The 25,549-nt window shown below is 53.5% G+C and overlaps 1 protein-coding gene across 3 annotated transcripts in view; it reads left to right on the top strand.

The window, feature by feature from the left end:
* Window positions 1-252: 252 nt before the first annotated feature.
* Window positions 253-25,549, top strand: part of LOC105486733 (acyl-CoA synthetase short chain family member 1) — a 54,195-nt gene continuing 28,898 nt past the window's right edge. Inside the window, exons 1-2 of one of the 3 annotated variants that reach the window (XM_011749780.2) lie at window positions 253-701; window positions 10,213-10,309. In XM_011749780.2, the coding sequence (XP_011748082.2) occupies window positions 371-701; window positions 10,213-10,309 (428 nt within the window). In that variant the 5' untranslated portion in view covers window positions 253-370. The remainder of the gene's footprint in view (window positions 702-10,212; window positions 10,310-25,549) is intronic. The other 2 variants (XM_011749779.2, XM_011749778.2) reach the window with 2 other exon arrangements.

The following is a 25,549-nucleotide window of genomic DNA, read 5'->3' as shown; positions in this document are numbered from 1 at the left end:
CTCGAAGAAGCTGTCGGGGCTTGCAGGAGAGCGCGCAAACTGAAACCAAAACAGGCCGACGCGAGGAACGTCCGGGGGGGACTGCAGACCCGCGGGAGCACAGCTCCTGGGCCAGGGCCTGGGAGCCTGGGCTCGGCCCCGCGCTCCTCTGCACCCCTTCCCCACGCTGCTCCCCTCTTCCTAAGCGTCCCCCCCTCTCCCGGGCAGCAGAAGAAGGGGTGGGACTCGGGCGGGCTCTGGGAAGGGGCCCTGGAGGAATGGATGGTGGCCGAAGGGCGGAGCAGGGGCGGGGCCCGCGGAGACTCCAAGGGGCGCCCCGGGCGTGAGGCACCCACTCTGGAAGCACAGAGAACTCAGGTAGTCCGGCTAGATGGCGGCGCGCAGCCTGGGCCGCGGCGTCGGGAGGCTGCTGGGCAGCCTGCGAGGGCTCTCGGGGCAGCCCGCGCGGCCGCTGTGTCGGGTGAGCGCGCCGCGCAGGGCGGCCTCGGGACCCTCGGGCAGCGCCCCCGCAGTTGCCGCAGCCTCACAGCCCGGCTCGTACCCCGCGCTGAGTGCACAGGCAGCCCGGGAGCCGGCCGCCTTCTGGGGTCCTCTGGCGCGGGACACTCTACTGTGGGACACCCCCTACCACACCGTCTGGGACTGCGACTTCAGCACTGGCAAGATCGGCTGGTTCCTGGGAGGCCAGTTAAACGTCTCTGGTGAGTGGGCTTCGGGAGACCCAGGTCGCCCCCAACTCTTGCGTCCAGAGGGAACTCGGAGCCTCTCGCCTGCGGCAGCCGTCCCCCGGCTGCGCGGATCGCACCCCTGCAGGGGCCCCTCCTCCGGTATTCCGTCCGCCCCGCCAGCTCTAAGCAGTGGCTCCACGTCACCCCGTCCCTCATCCCATCCGGCCCCAGATCCACGTGCCCAGCTCGGGCCGGTGCCCGCGGGGACCCGGTGGCCGCTTGGGACGCCCCGCTGCTGGCCTTGCTCGGCGCGGCTCCTCGCTCTGCTGACTCCAGAGTTGCGTTACCGGGTGCATAGCGCCGCGGAGCCAGAGCCGGCGGGGAGCCGCGGGCTACACCCGAGCGCCCTGGAGTCGGGACTTTCCCGTTGCTATACCGGGGTGGACGGAAAAACAAAGCGGTGGCGGTTGTCACTGGGGGCTGCGGTGCCCGGGGATCAGCCTGAGGACAAGCCCTGCCCACATAAACAAACAGAGCTGTGGCGGGCGACCTGGGGAGGAGGAAACCCGGCGTGGCAGCTGGAACCAGTTATTTCCTCGCTGCGGGCCTGGGGCCTGTGGGCGGGAAGGAAGTAACAGCGGCCTCCGGGTTCTCGTTCTCGGCCTCAGAGAACTGCACCCCAGCGACCCAAGGCCTGCTTTGGACCCGCGGGGTCTGAGGTTCCCGGTGGTCAGTGGTCTGAAACTTGCTGAGCAGAGGCCTCTGCTGCTCTGCTAAGATTTGGGGCTGGGGGTCGTACACTGCACCCTCGCCCCCACCTAAGGCGCTGACTGGGCAGCGAGGGGGAAGCCCTGAACTGCAGGCAGGGCTGGCCACGCAGGGTGGGTGCCAAGTGCAGGGTGGGCCCTGGATGCAGGGTGGGCCTGGGTGTGGGGCCTGCAGGGAGGGCCTGGCAGACACGGTGTTGATCAGAGGGATGCAGGCCAGAAGAGTGGCCATAACCAGCTTGCTGGATTTGGGAGTGTTTGAGAAAGGACTTGAGGGTCTTTATGGCAGGGTCACCAGGGCCCCATTTTCTCCAGCTCCTCCCTCAGTTATCCCTGTTGTTCTGCCCCGCTAGCCCTCAGTGTCCACATTGTGAGGAGGGGGGCAGTCATGCTCAGAGGTTAGGCTGAGTGCTGCAAGGTATGCAGCAGACCCAGCTCTTACTGGTGACCCACAGGCAGTAGCGATTTTAGTTTAACTTCAGATATAGCCATACAGTTGTAGGTAGTGTCTTGTAGTTAGTTTTCAAAGAAATTGAAAGGAACTTTGGACCTCCCCCCGATATTGTATATTACTTTGCTGGTTTAATTAAAATGAGTCACTTACTAGATAAGTGTTTTCTTTAACCTTGAGTCAGCAGCAAGTGCCCTCTAACTACTGGGAAAAAAACCAAACCCTTTGGTTTGCAGAGTTGGTGCAATGTGCCCTTGAAGGGGACTAGAGCAGCTTGCCCAAGGACAGAAATGGAAAGTGACCTGCTCTGGACTTGTGAGGCCAAGGTCATGGGGAACATTCACAGTTGGCCTGTGCACAGTTGCAGCCCCACTCAGATAAGACAGCGGGGCGGACCTCCTGGGGCCAACAGCAAGGACCTTCTGAACCTCGCTGGGTCAGGATCAGGGTGTGGTCAGCAAGCATTCTTCTGTCTCCTTTTCCTTCACTTATTTCTCCTGATAATATGGCCTTTACGGCTACCTTAGCCAGAAATTGAGCTTCAGAAAACTAACTTGAAAAACAGCTTTTCAGCAACTTTCTCCCCGGGATGTGCGTGCCCACCTGTTCATGGGTCAGCAATATCTCTTTCCTTTGTCGGTGTCTGCAAACCATAGTGGGGACAGTATGAAAAAGGGCCAGGCCAGGCCATGACTCCTCTGGGAGCCCCTAGAAAGTCATGGGATAGGTGAGAACACTTTGGCCTGATCTGTCAGCTGTGTGTGATAAAGTCAGATGGCTTGTTCCAAAGGAATATCACTCTTGAAGAAAACTTCACCTCACTCCTTCAAGAATACCAGTGGTTCTCAACGCATGGTCCTCAGACCAGCAGCATCAGCATTACCTGAGAACTTTTGAGAAACAGAAATTCTGGAGCCCATCCTGGATATCTGGAATCAGAAACCCTGGGTGGGACCTGACACCTGTGTTTATAACGAGCCCTTCAGGTGCTCTAGAGGACACTCGGGCTTGAGAACCACTGGTCTGTACGCCTCAAAACAGGGCAGATGAAGGCACTTCTGAAACAGAATTGGGATTAGTGCCCGGCCATGGCCCTGTTAAACAAAGAGCAAACAAACAATGGGCTGTGGATGGTGCAACACCGTTTTGTGGCTCCAGGTGTCTTTAGAATCAGGACTCGGGTTGATTTCTTGCTTTCCCTGTACTGCACTTTGCATGTTTCCTCATCTGTAAAACAAGGGCAGTATGTAACTGAATTATGTCCTAGTTACTATCGATGCACATCAAACCACCCCTAAGCTTAGTGGTACAAGATAACAACAATTTTACATTCCTCGCAGAGTCTGTGGGTCAGAACTTTGGACAGGGCCAGATGGGGATGACTTGTGTCAAAGGGCAAAATTCCGACAAATTTAGTTTAAAGATCTTAATTCACTTTTTTCGTGATTATAGAATTGGGAAACACCTAATTCCATAAAACAGAATGAATGTTTGATGAGTTGAGCAGAGGAGGATGGTTTTATAGACAGAAGGGTCTGAAGAATGCGGACACGGAGAACAAAAAGTGGACTGGTTATTTCAAAGCTACTTTTGCTGTAAAGGTGAAAGTGGAAGGAGCTCCCTTACTATGCCAGCTTGTTTGGAGATCGAGCTATCTCTCACTCTCCTTGTTTCTTAGAAGGCTAGATAAACAACTTAGTTTCCATTTGGTGACACGGCACTTTAGCAAGAGTGACTCCATTTTTGTGTGATCTATTGGGCCTGATGCGGCTCAGTCCAGACCAGTGGCCTCCTATACATTTTATTTAACACTTGCTTCTGCTCCTCAATGTCTGAGGTTGGAGTCATCTGCCTGTTTCTCACTCCCAAGTCTGGGGCCTGGTTTGGGACAACTTGCAGGCTGACTTCAGCCAGACCTGTGACCCAAAGCACCTCCTGGGGCTTGTCACAGCGTGGTGGCTGGGCCCAGGCAATGTCCGGCAACCAGAGGTCCAAGAGACCAGCACAGACACTATTAGGCATCTTCTGACCTGGGGAAGGGGACCTGACTGTTTGCACCTGTTTTGTTATCCATCGGAGTATCTATCAGCACACATACCCCAGGGCTGTTAGAATGAAATAAGAAAACGCTTGTAAGGCACTCAGCACTTTCTTAACACATTATACATCCCCAATCACTGGCCATTTGTTATTTATTAATGAAGCATGTGGGGAGGCTGTGACCTTGTGCTTGGCCTTCAGCAGTGCTGCTGAGAGAGCTGAGCTTCATTTGAACTGGACCACATGAGCTTGCATCTGATCAGCCTGGGATAGGTGGGGAATAGGCTTCGGAGAGCATGCAGGTGGCTGAGGTGGCTTTCAAAACACCACAGTATCCTGCTCATCCCGCAACTCCAATAGCCAGACGAGGTTATGGTGTCTGAGGCCCACTGGGCAGGGTAGACAGAGTGTCTGTGCCCTTCTGTGACTTGCTTCTGTTGTGTAAAACTGCCTTGCAGAAGGTTCTTTGGAAAGCCAGGTTCTAAAAGGGATTCTTTCCCACCTGTGAAATTTGGCTCTGTCCTTTGTAGGGCTCTGCAGCTGTTTTTGCCCTGTGGCATATCAACTCAAGATATCAGGAAGTTGTAAATGCAGAACCAGAGGGTAATGACATGTGTTACTTTCAAAACACACAGCTAAGCTCTATTTTTTAAACCCCCTATTTTAAGTGATGTTTTTCAGTGTGTATACTCTTAAGCAAGAGTGTAAAAATCCTCTTTGTAACCAAGCATTGAGCACTGGGAAATTTCTCGGATGCTTTTTGGAGATTAATTGCAGGAATAGAGGCCCTTTTGCTGTAGTTCCTCTCTGTTGGCTGTAGTTTCCTCTCTGTGGCATGCCTCCAATAGTTCAGAAGGCAGGACACTGACGGCGGCAAGACGCTGTGTGCCTGTGTTTCATTTTCCTCCTAGTCACTCCAGTGATTCAAGTAACTTTTTAAAGGTTTTTCAGGTAACTCTACATGAAAAAGGAACCCTAATCTTAGGAGGAGGGTCCTCCCGAGGAATCCAAGTCCTCTCCAGCTGTCAGGGGCACAACTTATTTTAAATAACAGATGCTCTGGGAAAATTTTCCAAAACAATTTTTGTGACTGACGTAATATCTCAAAGCGTGCCAGGGAAGATTGCTATTAAAAGAAAGTCCATTGTGGGCCGGGGCCGGGGCTCATGCCTGGAATCCCAGTACTTTGGGAGGCTGAGGTGGGCAGATCGCTTGAGCTCAGGAGTTTGTGACCAGCCTTGCAAAACAGTGAGACCCCCACCTCTTAAAAAAAAATTAGCCAAGCATGGTGGTGCACACCTGTAGTCCCAGTTACTTGGAAGGCTGAGGTGAGAGGATCCCTTGAGCCCAGGAGGTGGAGGTTGCAGTGAGCTGAGATCACGCCACTGCACTCCAGCCTGGGCAACAGAGTGAGACCCTGTCTCCAAAAAAAAAAAAAAAAAGCCCATTGTGAATAGTAACTCCCTATTCAAATTGAATTTCCATATGTTGGGTTCCACTTTCAGTTAGGGTGTGTGAGTGTGAGGGATGTATTTCAATAACCAACAAGAGTACTTGAAGATTCCTACATGTGTGTCAGGTTTATAATGGAAATGCCAATACTCTTATAATGCTTTTTAAACAAAATACCAAGCCCCTGCTCCAGCCACGGGCATTGGCTGACTGCCTCCAGCTGTGTGAGGCCCTGGGCGGGGCCCTGGGCATCTGTGAGCGCGATGGAGCGCCCTGGCGGGACGGCCATCTGCTCTGCATGGCTTGTCGCATCCTCATGACACCAATGTGAAGCGGTTGGTGGTCCCATTGCACAGATGTGGAAATAAAGGCTCCAGTTCATGTACAGCAATGAATAATCCAGAAAATGCTCAATACCATAAAGCCCACATTCTAATGAGGAGATGAACCATAAGTCAGTAAATGAGTAAGTCCACACTGGGCTGGGCGGGGGATTGTGATGTAATTCCCAACCCTGGTCCCCATGATAAAGGAATCTTAGGGACATGGTCCCTGCCCTTGGGGAATGGCATTGTGTCCCATAGTGGGGACCACTGGGCAGCATGGGGCAGTGTGAAATGGTGTGGGCCACTGACAGGGGAAGTACAGGTCATCATGTGTTGGGAAACTTGGGAAAGGCTGGAAATAGGAAGTGGAGTTTCAGCTACACCTTAAATTGCCATAAGTCCTTGCCCATCTCTTTTTGGAAATGCTGAGAAATGGAATTTTCTTGTCCCACTGCCCAGTTCTTTGGGCAGATTTTTAAAAAATTTTCTTTTCCTCCTTCCTCTCCTCCCCTCTTCTCTCCTCCTTTCCGTCCTTCCTCACCTTCTTACCTCCTTCCTCCCCCTCCCTTCCGCCTTTTCATCCTGAAATTGAAGCACCAGCAGGAACCATAACTATGTGCGAAGAGCCATGTGCACATGAGTGTTAGGGCCACTGTCCCCCCAAACCCCACATGGAGCTTTCTCCAGGTGCTTGTGTGGTCTGAGCATCAGCCGTGGTGGCTAGAACAAAGACGGGGGGAGGGTTGTTCTGTTTGTCTTCCTGGGACACCTTGACTCCATCAGACCCACAGTCAACAATAATCCAATGGCACCTAATCCTTCCAGTCCCACCCAGACCAAGGATCATTATACCCACTCCAAGGATTAGGAAATGGGCTTGGATTAAATGATACATGCATTGTCTGTGGTTAGTGAGTGGCTGGACAGGGGCTGGACTTTGGACCCTGAGTTTTTAGTGATGACTCCAGGCTGCCAGCCAGTGGCTCACGAGGCTGGCAAGTGTGTGTAATCACCCCTGTCCCAGAGGAAAAGGAAAACCACTGGAAATCTGGCATCTGTGTAGAAAGTGGACATGCATGCAAGTCCATGTGCATGCATCGTCAGTCGGGTCCCAGGACCAGCAGCAGTTGCATCACTAGGATCTTGTTAGAAATGCAGATGCCCAGAGTGGGGGCGGGGCACACCAGCTCCAGCTAACACACCCTCTGGGGATTTCTGATGCCACTCAAGATTGAGAAGCGCGGATTTGGGCCAAAAAAGAGAGCGTCTTCTACTTGAGGGATGAAGCCACAAAGACAAGAAGAGGTCTGCTCCCTCCCTTGGGTGTGAGGGGACCACCTGTCGCCAGTTACACCCCAATAGGACCCTTTGGCTCGAGGACGCAAGTGGTCTGTTTCTCGGCTCTGTGCTCTGGACTAGGCTACCTGAACCCAGACCCCAGCAGGACACTCAGCCAGCGCCCTAGGGAGCGCAGCAGGCAGTGAGCATCTGGAAGAGTTGGGGGGTGCACAGGGTCCCGGACAGTGAGGTGCTTGGGAGAGTGAGCGCGTCGGGCTGAGACCTGCAGTGTGGGTGTGAGGAGGGCACGGCGCAGGGAGAAGCCACAGCAAAGGCCCCAGGGCAGGGGAGCTCACCAGACGTGGCTTGGCCAGCAGGGAGAGGCAGGTCATTGGGGCCTTGGTGGCCACTTTTTGAGCACCTTCTGCATGTGGTGAGGCACCTGGAGGACACTGTGTTTGGGGCTCCGTTCTGATCTGCTGGACTCAGGCCACCTGTCAGTCCTGGAAAGATAGGGACACGTGGCTTATCTCACGGGCCACCTAGCTGCACCTGGGTGCTGTCCATCCTGGGGCTGGCCTGCCCCTCTCCACCTTCCTCAGCTCTGCCTTCCTGCTTGGTATAAAATGGTGCAGGATGTCATGCTGGGCTGGGAGGTTGTGAGGGCCTGTTTGAAGTCGGGCAGTCACTCTCTCTGAGAGAAGTGTCCTGGTGCCCTAGCTGCTGTGGGAGCAGGTGAAGCAATGAGATGAATGCCAAGGCGAAGTGTCCAGCGTGGTTCCAGCCCTTCCTGCTTCGTCCTGGCTGGGGCCTTGGGTAGGTCACTGTGCCATTCAGAGGCATTTTCTCATCTACGCCTGGGCAGGCCACTCTTCTGGGGGGCTCCAGGATCAAATTTGGAGTGGAGCAAGTGTGTCAGGCAGAGCTTTTCAGATGTGAGAGTGGGTTCACATCTCCTGGGGCTTCTTATGAGGCTGGTTGGGACTCAGCAGGTCTGGGTGGGACTGACAGTTTGCATTTGTGACCAGCTCCTGGGGGGGCTGGCGGGTACAGACAATGTCTAACCTCAGCTGGGCATTCCCAGGCTTGTCATAGCTGCCCAGAGTCACTGGAGGTGACAGGCAGGCAGCGGTGGATAGGACCCTCTATGGAGGGATGATCTCCTGCTGATTGTTCAGAAGCCAGAAGTCCATCGCTTTCATGTGAAATCTCTTGATTTGTAACTATTGGGCTGGATTCACACACACACGCCCACACACCCTGGTCAGGGTGCTTAGCACATCTGTATACTGGACTCAGCCTAGGGACCACGTTGGCAAATATCGGCTGTACCTGTGTTTTAATTTTCTCCCTGGCAGTTGTGTTGTTTTTCCATCTCCTTCAGGGTTTACATGTTCCTCTCGCCTGCCTGAATTGGCCTCACTATTCTTTCCCCTGTCTGTAAGACCAAGCCTGATTCTTCCCTCCTCCCCTCTTCCCCCACTACTGGCAAAGCTTGCTTCCCTCCCACTTGTTGCATAGAGCAGTTCTCCACTGCCTGGTGAAGAATTGGACTGTTATCAGGTGACTTTGGAGGGTAGGATGGTGGGACAGACTGTGGAGCCAATCTGCCTGTGTTGAATCCAGCTCCGCCTCTGTGTGACCTTGGGCGGGCAGGTTAACTTCTCAGGACCTCTGTTTTCCCATCCGTAATGGGAGATGCTGGTGGTGTGGGCGCTCGCTCTGTGGAGGCTCTTGCAGTAATTATTGTTTCAGCCCCAGGCTGCTCTTAACTTCCTAGGGTTTGCCTCCCCAGGGTAAATTCAGCTCCATTTCCCTGTTTGGACAAGTGTTATGAGCCTGCCACCACCGACCTTATGTGTTTGGTCACTTTGCATGTTTCTTACGTTTGCATCTGTCTCTTGCACCCACGACAGGGGTTTCGAATCTGCCCTGGCATTTCCCTCAGTGCTCAGCATGGTGCCTTGATCAGGATTGGCACCCAGGACTGGTTGGGTTAAACCATCTCAGGGTTGTATGCTGCTTCTCTTTGCTCCTAAGAGACTACCCAACACCCAGCAAAACATTGTGGGGTTAATGCTGCACTTGGCATGACCACAGTGAACAGAGGTTAACGTGCCCACTCCCCCAACACACACAGAGATGTCGGGTTCCTTATGTAAATTCAGGTCTGCCACTGAGCCCCTTCTTAGTTTGGGGGCATTTCTTCTCTTTTATTTTTCTGTTAATAGTAGTTCAAAGAAGTTTCCTGTGTCTGTTGCTAGTATTAATAATTTTTTCCTGGCATCTGTCTTCATTTATTACATTTTTTGAGGTGTAATTTACAAACAGGATACAGGGGTGACCTGAGAGACCAGGTGGGCAGGTGCTGCTGCCCCCAAAGCCAATCATGGGGCTTGTGTCCCTGCATACCCGGGGACCCACCGATGGGCCAGTGAGTGAAGAGAGCTGGCTTGAGGGTTGTCAGAAGGGGCTCAGCTTTGGAATCTAATGAGTAGTGACCAGCCTGCTGGCGGAGGAGCCCGTGCTGCTAATCCTCAGTCTCACAGTGTGCCGGTGTGCCGCAGAGCTGACTGTTTCTGCTGGAGGGTCATGTGTGGGAGCTTGGGTAATGGAGAGGGAGGGAGCTGAGCCTTCTGCAAAACCAGGAGGACATGTCCCCATCACGAGCCACTTCTTGGAACAAGGCTGGTTTACTGGGTACTGGTGGAACACGTGGGGGAGTTGGGTCCTCATCCCTTCTTGCGCCTTTAACCTTGGGGGCAAGAAAGCACTGGGCAGATGGGAACTGCAGGAGCCAAGCCCTGAAACAGGAATGACCTGTTTGCGCTGAGTGTTCTTTCCAACAGCTCAGGCTGCACTGCCCAGCCCTGGCTGCACATCAGAACCAACCATGGTGTCTTTGAGGCTTTGAAGGCCCAGGGCCCATTGGGTAGGGTCTCTAGGGGTGGCCCAGGAGATGCCAATATGCAGCCAGGGTTGGGTCCACTAGTGTGAAGCAACCACTTCAGAATATTTGCAGGACATCACCTTATACCTCTGAGATCATGTTTGTTCACTGTTCTCCTTGCAAGGGGGTAGAAACATCATCACTGATGAGGACAAGGTCCCTGTCAGTGGGAGAAGAGAGAGCCACAGCAAAATAGACCCCCGCTCCAATCCCTCACCCTGGCTGAATTCTCACTCCAAAAGCACCAAGTGTAACATCTGCAAACCCTCTTTTTGTACAGTCAACTGCTTGGACCAGCATGTTCGGAAGTCCCCGGAGAGCGTTGCGTTGATCTGGGAGCGCGATGAGCCTGGAACGGAAGTGAGGATCACCTACAGGTACTGTGTGCCCTCAAATGTTCAAGGTGCAAGGGAGGCACCCAGCCCGGTCCTGTGTACTGAGTGGCTGTCAGGGAGGGGCTGTGTGAGTCTCAAGGAGTGCATTTTGGCTTCGCAAATGCTCTCTTATCCAGGAAAAGTAAACGTGAACGCAAGCAGAATGAAACACAGTAAAAGCCGGTCTAGCCTGCCTGGCCACACTCTCAGTGCCTTGTGAGGGTGGGACGATAAATAAAATCATCTTTAGAAGAGTTATTTTGTTTTTAAGCTGATCTTTTTAGTGTCTGATTCCTTAAGCATATTCTATGTGCCCAGCATGTTTCAGATGCTGTGTGCGTTGGGGGGTTTGCACTGGTCTTCCCCAAGCTGCTTCCTGTAGGAGCTGCTGTGTCGGTGCAGCACCTTTGTTCTCCATGCAAACCCCTTTTGCCTGAGGCTTACCTTACCCTTACAGAGATGCCTCAGGCCCACTGTGCCTCTAAACTGTGAGTTCCTAAGTCCCCATCACACACAATCATCCAGCGTGATTACTCTCCTGGGGGCAGCTCCACGGTCTTCTTGTCCAATTACTTACCAGGTCTTCACTGGGTGCCTTCGTGTCGATATGGGCTGGGGTATGTTGCAGTAACAAACAATCCCCAAGCACATGGCAGAGCATGGCTGGGTGGCCACTGTGAGCTGAATAGTCTGGAAGGCCTCTTGGAGGAGACAATGCTTCAGCTGAGGTCCTATGGGCCAAGAGGAGCAGTCCTGAGGAGACAGGGGCAGACCTGGTCCAGGGGTCCCAGAAGTAGAAGGAAGGTACACGTGGCTGGAACACGGGAGCGAGGGAACGTAGAGGAGGAGCATTCTGACAGGCAGGTCCACACTGGGCAGCCTGAGAGCAGTAGTCACTGCCCTGCCACTCGGGTGACCTGGGGGCGAAGGGGCACTTGTAGTTTCCTGTTTGTTTCTTGAACTCCAATTTTATCACAGACCAAATTCACCAAACCTGCTAAAACTGCACTCACGCCGACTATTGGATGCAGACAAGTGATGCTAGTGGATCTGCTGCGGCTCCCAGTGGGCCCTGTCCTGCTTGTTCCTCCCCTCGGCCCCCAGGAGCCCTCAGGCCCATCACAGCCTCCACCAGCCTCGGCCAGGGCTCCTTTGCTGACCCGTCTCCCCACCGGTCAGACTTACAGCCTATATAGCATGCATTTCTTATCTCTAGTCCCTGGTTGCAGATGCCATGTGGCCCACAGGCCAGCAGCATTCTGCTGCCCGGGAGCCTCGGGCCCCAGTGGACAACTGAGCGGCCCCCCAGGTGGCCCCTGCACACTGGAGTGCAGGGGCTCTGAAGACCCAAGCTGCTGCAACCGCCCCTCACCATGGTGGGCCCAGCTCCATTTGCCTGCGAACAAACCCCCTTCTGAGAAGGAACTTGAGGCTGCTGCCCCGGGAGTTGTTCTTCAGTAAAAGATGAAATCCTTCTGTTGGGGGTCGGGAGCTAAAGGAGCTGCACCTGGAGGTCCGGCAGGGCGGGCCCAGCCATGGCACTCCCCGAAAGGCCAGTTTCCCTCCATCAGTCTCTCAGGTGTGCCTGAACCCTGGGGCCGGTGGGCCGTATGCAATGCCCTCTCGGCTGGACGCTGCCCGTGGGTGCACTGAGTGCATGCTAAGCAGCGGTTCGGTCTGTGAGTGGGGCTGGAGCCCTGTGGAGATGTGTGGTTAAACATAAACCATGTGAGAATTCTCAGGACTGCAGCCAGCCTGTGAAAACTAAGGACAGCTTCAGGTCCATGGCACTGAAATGGCCCTGGCAAAGTACTTATTACTCTGTCTCCAAAAATAAACAGGGGCCGGTCGCAGTGGCTCACGCCTGTAAACCCAGAATTTTGGGACGGTGAGGTGGGCGGATCACTTGAGGTCAGGAGTTTGAGACCAACTTGGCCAACATGGTGAAACCCTGTCTGTACTAAAAATACCAAAATTAGTTGGGTGTGGTGATGTGTGCCTGTAGTCCCAGCTACTTGGGAGGCTGAAGCAGGAGAAACGTTTGAATCCGGGAGGTGGATGTTGCAGTGAGCCAAGATTGTGCCACTGCACTCCATCCTGGGTGACAGAGCCAGACTCCATCTCAAAAAATAAATAAAAAAATAAAAATAAACAGACTTCTTCCAAAATGGTTTTGCAGACTTTAGCCAGGCTTAATACGAGGTGACCATTTCTGTTTACTGTTTGAGTGAAAAGTGTTACCTGTAATTGCAGCTAGTATTTGAGGGATGTGAGTTCCTTACTGTCCTGGTCATGCTAAGTTTCTGATGTGAGGTTTTCTTCTTCCTTTCTCTGAGGGAAGCCCCCAGACATTGGTGCTGGTTGTCCTCCCAGCAGACATATCACTGCCACTGAACACAGTGCTTTCCTGCCCATGGGCCTCGTGCCACAGCACTTAAGGTGCCTAGGAGGGTTGCAGGCCTCCTCGGCTGGAAGATCAATGTACAGACTAGCAGCCTGGGCCTGTTAAAGAAACCCCTTGGGGCTGGTAGAGATTGGGATGCCGGTGGCGATGCAGGAAGCTTGCAGGCAGTGAGGAAGTCTGTGTGTTACAATCCCAGGTGACCTGGCAAAGGAAACTTCCCCACTCTGACCCCCACCGTGACCTTAGGCACAGGTGACGCTGGGTCAACACAGGCAGATGCAGCGCTGGGACGGATGCCCATGGCCTTTACCCTGCAAGTGCAGGATTTGCAGTCCCTGCTTCCCCAGGTCCTCGGGGGTACAGGGTCTGCAGAAAGAGGCACGTTGTAGCTCTAGTTCAGTACCATCTTGCTGCTGGCCTGTGCCCTTGTGTGGCTCCCTAATCTCCCCGGGTGTGACTTTCCCATCTGTACACCCAGGGTAATTGTCACAATGGAGATGACTGTAAAGTAGGCACAGGGAGATGACAGCTTGAACGCACTAGCAAGTAAGAATAGCCGTGATGATGATGTAGCTGCTATTTATTGAGTACTCACTGGATTCCAGAGCTGTTTTCAGCATTGTAACTGGGCAGCGACGTTGGGCCTCGTGCTGGCTGGCTGCAGGGCTCGGGAAGGAGGAGCCCCTTCCCTGCTGCGGTTTTACCCCGCTTCCTCCTTCATAATTGCAGCGCTCACTTCCCACTGGGAGGTGAAGGGCTCAGCCTGGGACATCTGCACTCATCTCCCAGGGCAGTCTGCCACCCAATTCCAGGTCCCAGCTCCATTTACAGCCTTCCTCTGCCCAGAGCTAGCTGAGGCAGCCCTTCTCCCCTGGTGAAGCAGCAGGCTGAATGCCCAGAGCAGAACAGTGCCTGCCAGAGGCTGTGGGCCTGGTGGCCCTGAGGTTGTGGGTCCAGGCAGCACTCTGGGAGGGCAGTGGTTCTTTTTGGCTGTTTACCTGCACTTCTCCAGCAGATGCCCATTTTATTTTATTTTTATTTATTTATTTTTGAGACAGGGGCTCAAAAATGTCACCCAGGCTGGAGTGTAGTGGTGCTGTCACAACTCACTGTAGCCTCAATCTCCTGGGCTCAAGTGATTCTCCTGCCTCAGCCTCCCAGTAGCTGGGACTACAGGTGTGTGCCACCAAGCCTGGCTAAGCTTTTTATGTTTTGTAGAGATGGGATCTCGCTATGCTGCCCAGGTGGGTCTGGAACTCCTGGGTTGGAGTGATCTGCCCACCATGGCCTCCCAAGTAGTACTGGGATTCCAGGGGTGAGCCAACGCACCCGGCCGGTGCCTGTTTTAGAAGACTGTCCTTCACACTGTAGTTCGCATGGGCAGGTTCTAGAGACCCTGGGGGGTGGCCATGTGGAGAAATGCAAATTCCTCTCTTTCGGGAAAGCGGTGGCCCAGGTAGATGAATGAGGCTTTGAGATGGCTGCTGCCTAGCTGGTGTGTTTCTCCCTGACTGGAGCCTGGAGTCTGGGGTCTGGGGTCTGGGCCAGGAATTTCCAGGCTAGGGCTGGATTCTAGGTGCAGGAAGCAGCCTGGGGCCCTGTGCAGGTCCAGATCTTCTCAGCCAGCAGGGTGTGCCCCCACAGAGAGGAGAGACCGGACTGTGGGTGCCAGGCTGGGGGTGCCTGCAGAGGCTCCAAATCAGTGAACCTCTTCTCTGAGGGTCTCTGTAGGGGGTGTGAACTTGAACTTGAACTTAAATGAGAGCGTCTTAAGCCAGAGGACCAGGTTTTAGCTCTGGCTTGTCCTGTGGCCTCAGACCCATCCCTCTGGGCTTTAGTGTCCTCATCTGTAAAAGGAGGGATTCGATGGCCCCAGTGTTCCAGCCCTGGCAGGCGTGCATGAAACACGGAGGGGCAGAACTGGGCCCCGAGTCTGCGAGGAAGCACAGTCACTGTGTGCCACTCCGGGAGCTGTTGCCCTGTGGAAACTCCCGCTGGTGGGGGTAATTTCTGTGACTGTTATTTCCCGGCCTTTTTATTGGGCAGGGTCCTGCACAGTGAGAAGCCCCTGACTAGAGGAGCAGAGGGGATGTCAGGCCTCCCCCAACCCCAGCTGCCTCAGAGTCCCAGGGGATTGAGGGAAGGCTTTCTCCGTGGGCGTGCTGGGCTGGGCATGGGGCTTTACTGCGAATCTGTGCAGCCTGGCACCTGACATGGAGGCCCGCAGGGCTGTGCAAGACAGGGCCTGTCTGTTCACCCTAGGGAGAGGGAGCTGCCACACACTACAGCTGAGGTGGGGCGGGGACTGAGCCTGGGGCCACCTCTCTGAGAGGCTTGTTTCTGTCGTCCACCCTGGATATCTTCAAACACAGCCATTTAGGGGGGTCACAGAAGTGGCTGGTCCCTTGAGGGGAGCAGGAAGCAGGAAGTCCTGTCACAGACACTTAGTTGGAGAAGGCTTTGTGGAGGGTTGAGTTTTGAGAGGCAGAGGAAGGGGAAGTGTGATGAGGGCAGGAGTGGGGGACTGGTGAGGACACGGCAGGGGGAGGGGCCAAGGTCTGGGAACTGGTGGAGGCGGGATGCTGTGTCCTGCCTGCCTTGACCCTGGCAGGGGGAGGGGCCAGAGCCCTGGACCTGGTGGAGGCAGGAGGCTGTGCTCTATCCACCCTGACCCTGGCTGTGGACCTAGAGCCTGTCGCTCCACCTCTCCCACCCTTGGTTTGCGCATTTGCAAAATGCAGTCACACTTCTCCTCCACCGGGCTGCTGGGGGTGGAGAGGGACACGTGGGATGAAAACCAGAGGGGTGCCTGGAAGATGAGGGTCCGTTGCAGCCGCAGGTCGGGGCCAGGTGAAGGAAGGCCAGCAGAGGGTTTCAGATTTGAAGAAGGGCAAGACATGGGTGGCCCCGAGGCTGCTGGGGCTGAGAGTGGGTGGGTGGTGATTTCAGGGGTGACGGTACTCAGTGGGACTTTGCCTGGGAGGACACGTGCATCAGCTAAAATGTGCCCCTTCCCTATGTCCCTAGTGGGTGACCCTTGCCCTTTGCTCTTCTGCTCACCCCCCCCAAGTTAATTACCCTAATGAGCACACTCCCTTATGAAAACATCAGGGCAGCTTGGGGAGGATCCTAACTCACGGGAGGCTGTGGGGAAACAGCCTCGCTGACCCATGTGTGACACAGCGGCTGTCGTGGAAGGCAAACTCGGTGTGGTCTGTGGGGCTCCCAGGGCGGGTGAGGCGTGGAGTCCCGGCCTAGCTGCCCCACCTGAGAGGAGGGTGCCCAGGCAGCCTCTGAGACTCGGGCTGGGACGCTTGGTCTGGAATCTGCATGCTAGAGCCAGAATCTGATAGGAATCCATGTTACTTGGGACGGGCTGTTTTTAAAGCAGCATCCACCTTTCCTCCAGCCCTGGGCTGCAGCTGCTGCCGCTGGAATATTTGGGGTCTTCCTATGCACGCTGTCTGTGCTCCCTTGCGTTCTCCTGGGTGCTGAGGTCCTGGCACTTCGTAGTTTAGAAAGGCCCCATCTTCAGACTGCAGTGCAGTAACCCACACTGAGGGAGTTTATCTTTATGTCCACACGCGAGCAAACGCCTGCGGTGGAGCTGGATCCCGGCTTTTGTGACCCCCTGCTACCACGCAGGCTGGATCCCGGCTTCTGTGACACGCCTGCTACCACGCAGGCTGGATCCCGGCTTCTGTGACCCCCCTGCTACCACGCAGGCTGGATCCCGGCTTCTGTGACCCCCCTGCTACCACGCAGGCTGGATCCCGGCTTCTGTGACCCCCTGCTACCATGCAGGGGCTGTTGGAGTTGGCCCAGTTCTGGGAAGGGGTGGAACAGCTGGCAGAGCGGAGGGGTGGGAGCTAGCGGGTGATGGTGAGGAGGTGGGGAGGGGCGTGGGCTGGTGGGGGCACAGCCTCCCTAGGGGGAGGGTCACGCCTGGAGATGAGTCTGTGAGGACCAGGACACAGCTTTGTGGCTCCTGTTTTGCGTTTTCCCTCCTGTTTCTGCAGGCACTAGGCAGGGGGTAAGTGACTCGCAGCTTTGCTATGGGCTGCACTGTGGGGTCCCTCAGTCCTGCCCGTGTCCAGTCCCCACCAGCACAGTGTGGGCAGCACAGGGGCCAGTGGATGAAACTTTCTCACCAGTCCAGAACTGCAGCTCAGCTCAGCTCACCCCCATCCCTTCCCCATGGAGGGGCTACATCTTCATTCCCAAGTTCCTGCCCTTGACACTGCCTCCTCCCCTGCTAGGCAGACACAGAATGAAGGTGTCACCGTGGGTTAGATGTGGGGTCCAGTGCACGGAATGGAAACCAAAGCTCATTCAGTAGTGAGTATGCCCCTGTGGCAGGGTGCCCAGTGCAGCCCCGGGTGGGGTACGACAGTGGGGTGAGGATGGACTAGACCTCCCAGCTGGCCCAGGAACCCCTAACTCCTGGCAACAGGCCTGCACACGAGGCCTTGGATGGATGCGGCACGAGCCCTCCATCCTCCTCAAGTCACCTGGTATCTCCTCGGTGTCCAGTCTGGCCTTGCCACCCTTACACTGCCTCTGTGGGTCTGGCCTTGGACAGGAGCTGACACCAAGGATCTCAGTTCATATTGATGTTTGTCTGGGACCCTGATTTTTAAAGCTGGGGACTCTGGTATCCACAGAGCTTTAGGAACTTGGGAGTTCATGCAGCTGAAAAGGTTCCCCAGCTCTGACTGTGGTGGATGTACTGAGGAGTCTATAGTCCCATCAGAAGTGGAGTTCAGGTCTGAATGGGACCCCTGGGCTCTGCAGCTGAGGCTTCTGGCCCTCCACACACGTCTAAATAAACATCGTCCTGGTGTGCCCAGGCTGAACTCTGCTGCATGCAGACAGGATGCCATATTGCTGGCCAGGGCCATGTCTTCCAGGTGTCTGGGGCCTCAGAGGACCAGTGGACACTCATCAGGCACTGACACCAGCTAGAGTTTAGGGGGCTCATGCCAGAGGACTCCAGGACCCCTTGTGCAGGGTTCAGAGAGTGAGGGTCGGCTGCTAGAGGAGGTAGGATCAAAGGCTGTGGAGTTACTGGTGCCAGGACAGGAGGTGGTGGCACGGTGCTGCTGGCCTCTTGCAACAGGGGCCTCCCCTGTCATTCTTTCTCCTGACCCTCCCTGTGGCTGTCTTGACCTCATCTGAACATTAGGGGGTCATCTGACAGTAGGGGGTCAGGATGGGTGGGGACTTGACAATTTCCCATCAGCAAATCCAGTCTAGTTCCCCTGAGAAGCCTGGAGAGAGGTTTCAGGGCCGCTTGCAGATATGGTGAATGTGTCTACCCCCTGTTCGGGCCAGCACAGTCCCACTCTCCCTGCTGCTTCTGCGTGGATGAAGCCTTTAGGGGAACGGCCTCGACCAAGGGAGACAGGCCATGTGGACAGGGACTTCAGAAGTGGTCACGTGGGATCTTCTCAGCCATGAATGTCTTCAGGAATTCCTCATGGTCTCCAAACATGCCAAGGAAATTGCCAGGCAGCTTTAACAACTGTGTCACTCTGGCTGGAATTTACAGCAGTGATTTCCAGCTGCAGGCCATGCCTCAGAGTCCCCTGGGGAGGGTTTCTAGTGAGATAGTACCCAGGCTTTGCTTGGGCCATTCTGAGTTTCTGGGAAGGTCATGGGAATCTGTATTTGAAAATGCATCCCTGGGAATGCCGCAGCAATGGCTTGTCAGAAATCTGTCAGGATTCAGTTGTAGAAAAGAGAAGTCACCACTGTTCTTTTAAGTGGAAAGGGAGTTTAGGCAGTGTGCTTCCAAATCCCTGGGAGGTAGGAAGAGCAGCCTCTGGGGGGGATCTTCAGCCTCGACCTCTGGCACAATCAGAAGGGCCTCCAGAGACCTCACTGGCACTGTTGAGTTTCCAAACATTCTCCTGCAGCTTGGGTCCAGGACTCGGGAAACCACCATTGCTTCTGGTTCACCTGTGTCTCGGCACCCTCACAGCGAGCGGGGCTGCCCCAGGAAACCCAGCATCCTCTAGCCGCTCTGCGCAGCAGCAGAGCAGCAGCACGCCTTGCAGGCACTCCCATGCGCAGCTGTCTGATGCTGATTCACCGGCAGAACCTCGGGAGCAAGGGCGACTCTGGTGGAGGATGCCAGGCTGGCGTGGATGTGGAGGGAGAAGACGCTGTGGTGACCACAGGCAATTCTAGGCCAGCGGGTGGGTTGTGGAACCTGACTGGGCTGATACCTGGGCTCCACAACCCACTGTTAGGACAGAAGGATCCCACCTGTACCTTCTCAGATCCCAGGCCACTCAAATGGAGCCTGGCAGTCCTTCCTCCTCATGCAGGTGACCAAACCCTCAAAGTCACTCCAGTGTGCAAAGGCCTTTGGCCACCACAGCTGTTCAAAATCTGCTCTAACTAACAGGCTCTGGTCTTCACCCTGATGTATTCATTCTACCCATGGTGGCCCATCTCATGTGGATTCCCTGCAGGCCAGCCCGTTTTCAACAAGAATAGTCTTCTATCTTCACATTAGAAACCCATTAGTTTTTTGGACTTCACAACTACATTGTGGGACAGTTTTCCAGGCTAACATTTAGTGTGGTTTCTAGCATGTTTTCCCGGTGCAAATGGGGCCACTTTTGTGGAAGGGCTCCCCTTCCAATAGGGTATTCAGCCTGGTGCAGATTCCAGCATCCCTGGGGTAGTGGCTTTGAACAGGGATGAGCTGCAAGGCCATGTGAAGTGGCCTGGGGACAAGGGCTGCCATGGAGAGAGTGTGAGTGTGCTCTCAGCCCTTGGCCTTATGCCCGGGAGTACGGTGCCCTCTGTGGAAGCCCAGCCCCGAGCTTATGCAGACCCTCCATGTCATCTTAAACCCAGGATCAGAGGGACTGTGGTCTTGAGGTCACAAGGGGTGGACTAAAAAAAGCTGCATGCTTTTGCTTCTCCCCTTCCTTCCAAATTAAGTTTTTTAAATTTTTATTTATTTTTTTTGAGACAGAGTCTCGCTCTGTTGCCCAGGCTGGAGTACAGTGGTGCGATCTCAGCTGACTGAAAGCTCCACCTCCCAGGTTCACGCCATTCTCCTGCCTCAGCCTCCCAAGTAGCTGGGACTACAGGCACCCGCCACCACGCCCAGCTAATTTTTTGTACTTTTAACAGAGACCGGGTTTCACCGTGTTAGCCAGGATGGTCTCGATCTCCTGACCTCGTGATCCGCTCGCCTTGGCCTCCCAAAGTGCTGGGATTACAAGCATGAGCCACCGTGCCTGGCCAAATTACTTATCATTAAATGAATAATCCTTAAATAAAAGGAATGAAATCATAAATTATTAACAATTATTGTTTTATAAAGGGGAAAATTAGTTCCAGTGAACTTTAAGGGTGGCCTGGGGTGGGGCATCTGGGCAGCTTCTGGGGTGTGGCTGCAAAGAAAGAGGAGGAGGCTGCTCCTGGGGCTAGGTGGTTTGGGCACTCGGGCTGCAGGCTCCCAGGCTGGGGTTACTGTCGAACGGGCTCCGCAGAGTAGTTGTGTGTGCATATCTTCCCAACGCCTTGTCCAGTCAGTCCTATCAGGAGCTGAAAATCAGTGGTGGAAATATTTGGCACAGTGATCACTGGCAAATGTTGTAAGTCAGGGCTTCTTTTGCTGAGAAACTGGTTGTTATCAAGCACAGCACTGGGGAGCAGGAGCCTCCTGTTCTTTGTAGGAGTTTGATGCTTCTCTAGGCTGCTGCCAAGAAGCAGGGAAAGTCGCTGGGCCCGAGGCAGGTATGCCAAGCGACTGTGCTCTCTGGATTTCCACCTGTGTGGCTATGTCTGCGAACTTCCCCTCCAGGGCTTATTCTCCTCTAGGTGTTAATCTGGAATGTTCTGTGGACTTCTAGGAAGGCCTGATAAATAGAAGGACCCCCAACCTGCGTCCAGGCTCTGCAGCGTTCTGTGTGAAGTTGGCTGTCCTGTGTTGTGCTGTGTCTGTGGCAGCCGAATGGGCTCTGGTAGAGCCATTCAGAGAGACGGAACAGAGGGCATGTGGGGCGTGCAAACCTGGAGTGGCACCTGCAAAATCTCCTGTGGTTTTTTTTTTCAACCACAGGGAAAAGTGAATGTTTACAGAATGTTAAAACCTACATCCCTTTCCAAATTCCACTAGGGAAAGGACTCACTTCTGTGGCTTTCTCCCAGGAGGTAAACAAGTCTGTCCAGCCAGGGGTGAATGTTCTGCCAGGGAACCAGCTATTCTCAGGGCTGGCTTCCAGGACCCGAGTCCCCCAGTGTGCTCTTGTCCTGGGCTGCCAGCCTGCAGGAGCCTCCCAAGTTCTTCAGGCATTGACACCTGATTCCTGCAGTCATGTGAGCTGGGCTTTGTATCTGGAAAAAGAACTTCCTTTCCAGAAAGACTTGGGCCAAAAGCCAAGCGCTGAGGTCGAAGGGAAAACTAGGCGTTAACAGGAATGAGGACAGAGCTTCTCTGGAGGCTGGCCTGGTACTTCCATCCTACAAGGCTTTCTTAGAAGCTGACTGCATCCTGGGCTCTGGTCAGAGGAGAAAAGAAAAACTAAGGATGTGGGATTTGACCTGACTGTGCCTGGGGAGGTGTGCCCTGGGCAGGTGGCCCTGAGCGAGGAGCCAGACACTGAATGATGAAGGAAAACACCGTTCCACACCCACCCTCAGCCCTGTCCTCCATTCTGGTGACAAGAAGAAAGGCTCGGTTGAACCCCCATGAGTGTGGGGGCTTTGGGCACTTTTCTTGCTAACTTTCCCTTTTGAACAGAGAATCAGCCTCAGGTTCAGAGCCTTTGGTTCATTCTTAGAATCAATTTATATTAAAAAAGTAAACTAACTCAAGAAAAATGTTAGATGAATAATTATAGCATTGGCAGAGGGCAAATCTTTTGAAGTCTGGGGGCCTTTGCAATAGGAGTGGTTCTGATACTGAGGAGCTGGCTGACAGCAAGGCCCCTGGAGCTGGGCCTGGGTTTGAATCCAGCCCTGACTCCTTCAGCTGAATAGCCTTGAGAAAGCGGCTCAACTTCTCTGTGCCTCAATTTCCTCATCAGGAAAGTGAAGAAGGGAATGGGAGCTCGGAGCCCATGGGCTTTTGTGAGAGTTAAGTGGGTTCTCCATGGGAACCTGCTCCATGGGAGCAGCCCCGGGTACAGGATACTTGCTTGATAGCTGTTCTGTCCTCATTCCATAGGATGGGGCTGTGAACTGGGGGTGGGGTGAGGGCAGGTGGGAGGAGAGGCAGGGGAGGGAACACCCCCCGGATGTTGAAGAGGTAGGAGGCCATGGGCCTGGAGAGGAGGTTTCCTGTGCTCATAGTGGCAGGCAAACATGCTGGAGAAGCTTGGGTAGCCAGCAGGGGAGCAGTGACGGGATGACATGGCAGATGGTGGTAGGCTGTGCAGAGCATGTGGGGTGGACCTGCCTTCCCTCTGGCCTTTTGGAAGCACAGGCCTTGGACTGAGTGCCTAGAACCCCCAGACTGGCAGCAACCCCAACTGTAGGAGGCTCTGCATCCTTCTCAGATCTACTCCTGCCCTCAGCACCTGCCTTGGGGGCATGGAGCAGGCGGGCTGTGCAGGTGAGGGCTTCCTGCAAGGCATTCACACAGCTGAGGCGCATGTGCCCTGAGTTGGTGACACGGAGACTACAGCTTCCATAAGGCAAGCCAGCATTTTGCACCTGCCCTCCTGAGAAGGCAGCACCTGAGGTGCCCACCTTTCTTAAAGGTCCATCAGTGTTCAACAATTCTCTTTTTCCCATGTCTTGTTGTATTTTCTGCAGTCATTATGGCCACTGTTTACAGGTCACCTTCAAAGGTGTCTGCAACTTCATATTTGGTCTCCACGACCACCTTGGTACTGGGTCCTATTATTAGGCCATTTCACAGATTAGACAATTGAGGCCCCAGTGGTGTGGGGTGCTGCGTTGGGAACCCTGTTCTCTGATCAGTCATTGTTTGGCCTCCTATGAGACTCCTGAGTGATCAACTTGCAGATTCAGTACTTTCCGCAGAGCCTATAGCAAATCCTCAGGGAAGACACTTTCATTTTCCATAAGGAATTTAGAACACACATAGCTTTAGTGATCTTGTTACTGGCTGAGCTGGCATCACTACTGGCAACTCAGCTTATGTCCCCTGGGGGCCCTCGCTGTGCCTGGACTCACCTTGGCCCAGGGGACCATTCACGTTCAAGTGCGGCTGCCACTTTATGTTTTCACGGCAACTTCTCTTTGCTAAATGTCATGGCCATGACATCAAATAATGATGTAAGAAATCTCATACTTGGTTTATGAGCCCTGCTAGCTGACTTCCTGGTCTTCTGTTCTCTCAGTGGTAGTAAAGAGCAGAGTGAGCAAATCTTACCACCATTGAATGACAGTCAGTGGCTACAGTAATGTCAGGGCCAGAGGAGTCTGCCAGGTGGGAAGGAGTCTGTTCCCCAAGCCTGGGTCCATGAGACACGAGCTGGCCATCCATGATTTGCGTGGCCCTCCACGCTCCTCCTGTGTGGGAAGGGGTCTGCCTTGCCAGGCTTCCCTTCCCTAAGGCTGATCCTTTCTTCTCTTACTACCTCTATCTTCCTAACACAGCATGCAGAAGAAAATATCAAATTCTAGAGACAGCATAGGAATGTCCTTTCAAGTTTTGGATCTAGACCATGGAGTTGACCTCCCCCAGCCCCCGTCAGCACCAGTGATTGGAGAGAAGTGACTGAGCCCGGGGAAATGCTTCGTGTCTTTCAGAGGCCTTCACATATCAAGACAATTACCTGGGTTTACTTCCCTTATTGGCAGAAGAAAATGAAAAGTATCCGTAGGCTGGTTTCTCAGAGGGGGGTCCTTCCCATTTGCTTCTCAGAGCAGCAGCACGTTTTCATGCCAGCGTGATGCAAGGTGACAACAGCCTAACCTCAGGGGAAGGAGGACGCAGGGTGTCTACAGGGTGGGTGTCGCTCTTGGCTGAGGTCCTTCCCCTTCAGGTTCACCTGCTGTGCCCATTTGCTCAACAAATATTTATTGAGTACCTTATACGAGCTAGGTGGATGCTGGGAAGAAGGCAATAAGCAAAACCCAAATCTCTACCCAAGCAGACCTTGTACCTGATGGACAACAAAGAAGTCTGTTAGCTAGTGTTTATTTCATGAATACTGAGTGCCAGAATAATGGTAAGCAGTAAGCAATCATGCATTCTCAATTTTTCTTTCTCTTTCTCTTTCTCTTTCCCTCTCTCTCTCTCCCTCCCTGTCTCTCTCTTTTTTCTTTCTTTTTTTTTTTTTGAGTCTAGCTCTGTCGCCCAGGCTGCAGTGCAGTGGTGGGATCTCAGCTCACTGCAACCTCCACCTCCCGGGTTCAAGCGATTTTCCTGCCTCAGCCTCCCAAGTAGCTGGGATTCAGACATGCAGTACCACGCCCAGCTAATTTCTGTATTTTTAGTAGATACAGGGTTTTGCTATGGTTGGCCAGACTGGTCTTGAACTCCTGACCTCAAGTGATCTGCCTGCCTCAGCCTCCCAAAGTGCTGAGATTACAGGTATGAGCCACTATGCCCAGCCTCAATTTGTTTATTTCTTAAACACGACAGCACACACAGGACTGACTTACCCTGGGCCCTCATCAGGAAATGTCTAGGAGAAAAAGATACTTTCAATATTAACCATGACGAAGCTAGCTCTGATTGAAAGATAGATGAAAAAATAAATACCAGTGCATTTCTTTTTCTCTTTTCTCTGAACTCTGTTTCCAGCTGTTTCCTGTTTTGGACTAATTTTAAATTCCGAGGCGGGGGGTGGGGGGTAGTGGTGCATTTGTATCGTCTGAGTTCAGGCAGTTATCATGTTGGTCACAATTACTTGCAGTCAGATTATATCTTTAGCATTGATAAAAGTTATTCCCAGTTGATGTTAAGAGTTGATAATAAGTCTTCTTCCTTCCCCAAGGCCAGTCAGCATTTTCCTAGTGTTGAGCACCAGGAACACAAGACCAAATTTGTGTTTTTCTGCACATCATTTGCATACATCCACACCAAAAGCTTGACCCGGCAGAGTCTACATTGCAGACAAACTTAAATATCCTGCTCAGTACCTGAACGACAAGTGTTATATTTCTTCTTGGACTTAAAAGTAAAACTCTAACTCATTCTAGTGACTTAGAAAGCTGCACATCCCCGTGCTTTGGAGACCTGCTAGGGCGCCACAAAAGAGGATCCTGCAGGTAGTGAGGAAGCCACTGTTTCCTGCAACTGTAGCCCAAGGCATCAGTCACTGAGTGGCTGCGTTATCTTTCTGATACAGAAACAGTAACATTTCGGTTTGTGGAAGTCTGAGAAATTATGAATATCCAAAAACATGCTTTCAAATAGTTGCTGAGTACTTGGAATGGCAGGATCACTTACTTGAACAACATATAGTTTTCGATGATTTGAAGACCTAGGTTTGCTGACTGTGTTTTCCAATAATATATGTCTGGAGGATATTGCTAATGAAAAATGAGAGTTTAAACTTAAAAATCCAGGCTTCAAAAATTGGCTGGGTATGGTGGCTCATGCCTGTAATTCCAGCATTTTGGGAGGCCAAGCCTGGTGGATCACTTGAGGTCAGGAGTTCTGGACCAGCCTGGCCAACATGGTGAAACCCGTCTCTACTAAAAATACAAAAATTAGCTGGGTGTGGTGGTGCACGCCTGTAGTCCCAGCTACTCAGGAGGCTGAGGCAGGAGAATCCCTTGAACCTGGGAGGTGGAGGTTGCAGTGATCAGAGATGGCACCACCGCACTCCAGCCTGGGTGACAGAGCGAGACTCCATCTCAAAAAAAAAAAAAAAAAAAAAGTCATCTGGAGA

Source organism: Macaca nemestrina, chromosome 15 (genome assembly GCF_043159975.1).
Source record: "Macaca nemestrina isolate mMacNem1 chromosome 15, mMacNem.hap1, whole genome shotgun sequence".
Taxonomy (NCBI): domain Eukaryota; kingdom Metazoa; phylum Chordata; class Mammalia; order Primates; family Cercopithecidae; genus Macaca; species Macaca nemestrina.
This window is presented reverse-complemented; position numbering and strand designations above follow the sequence as displayed.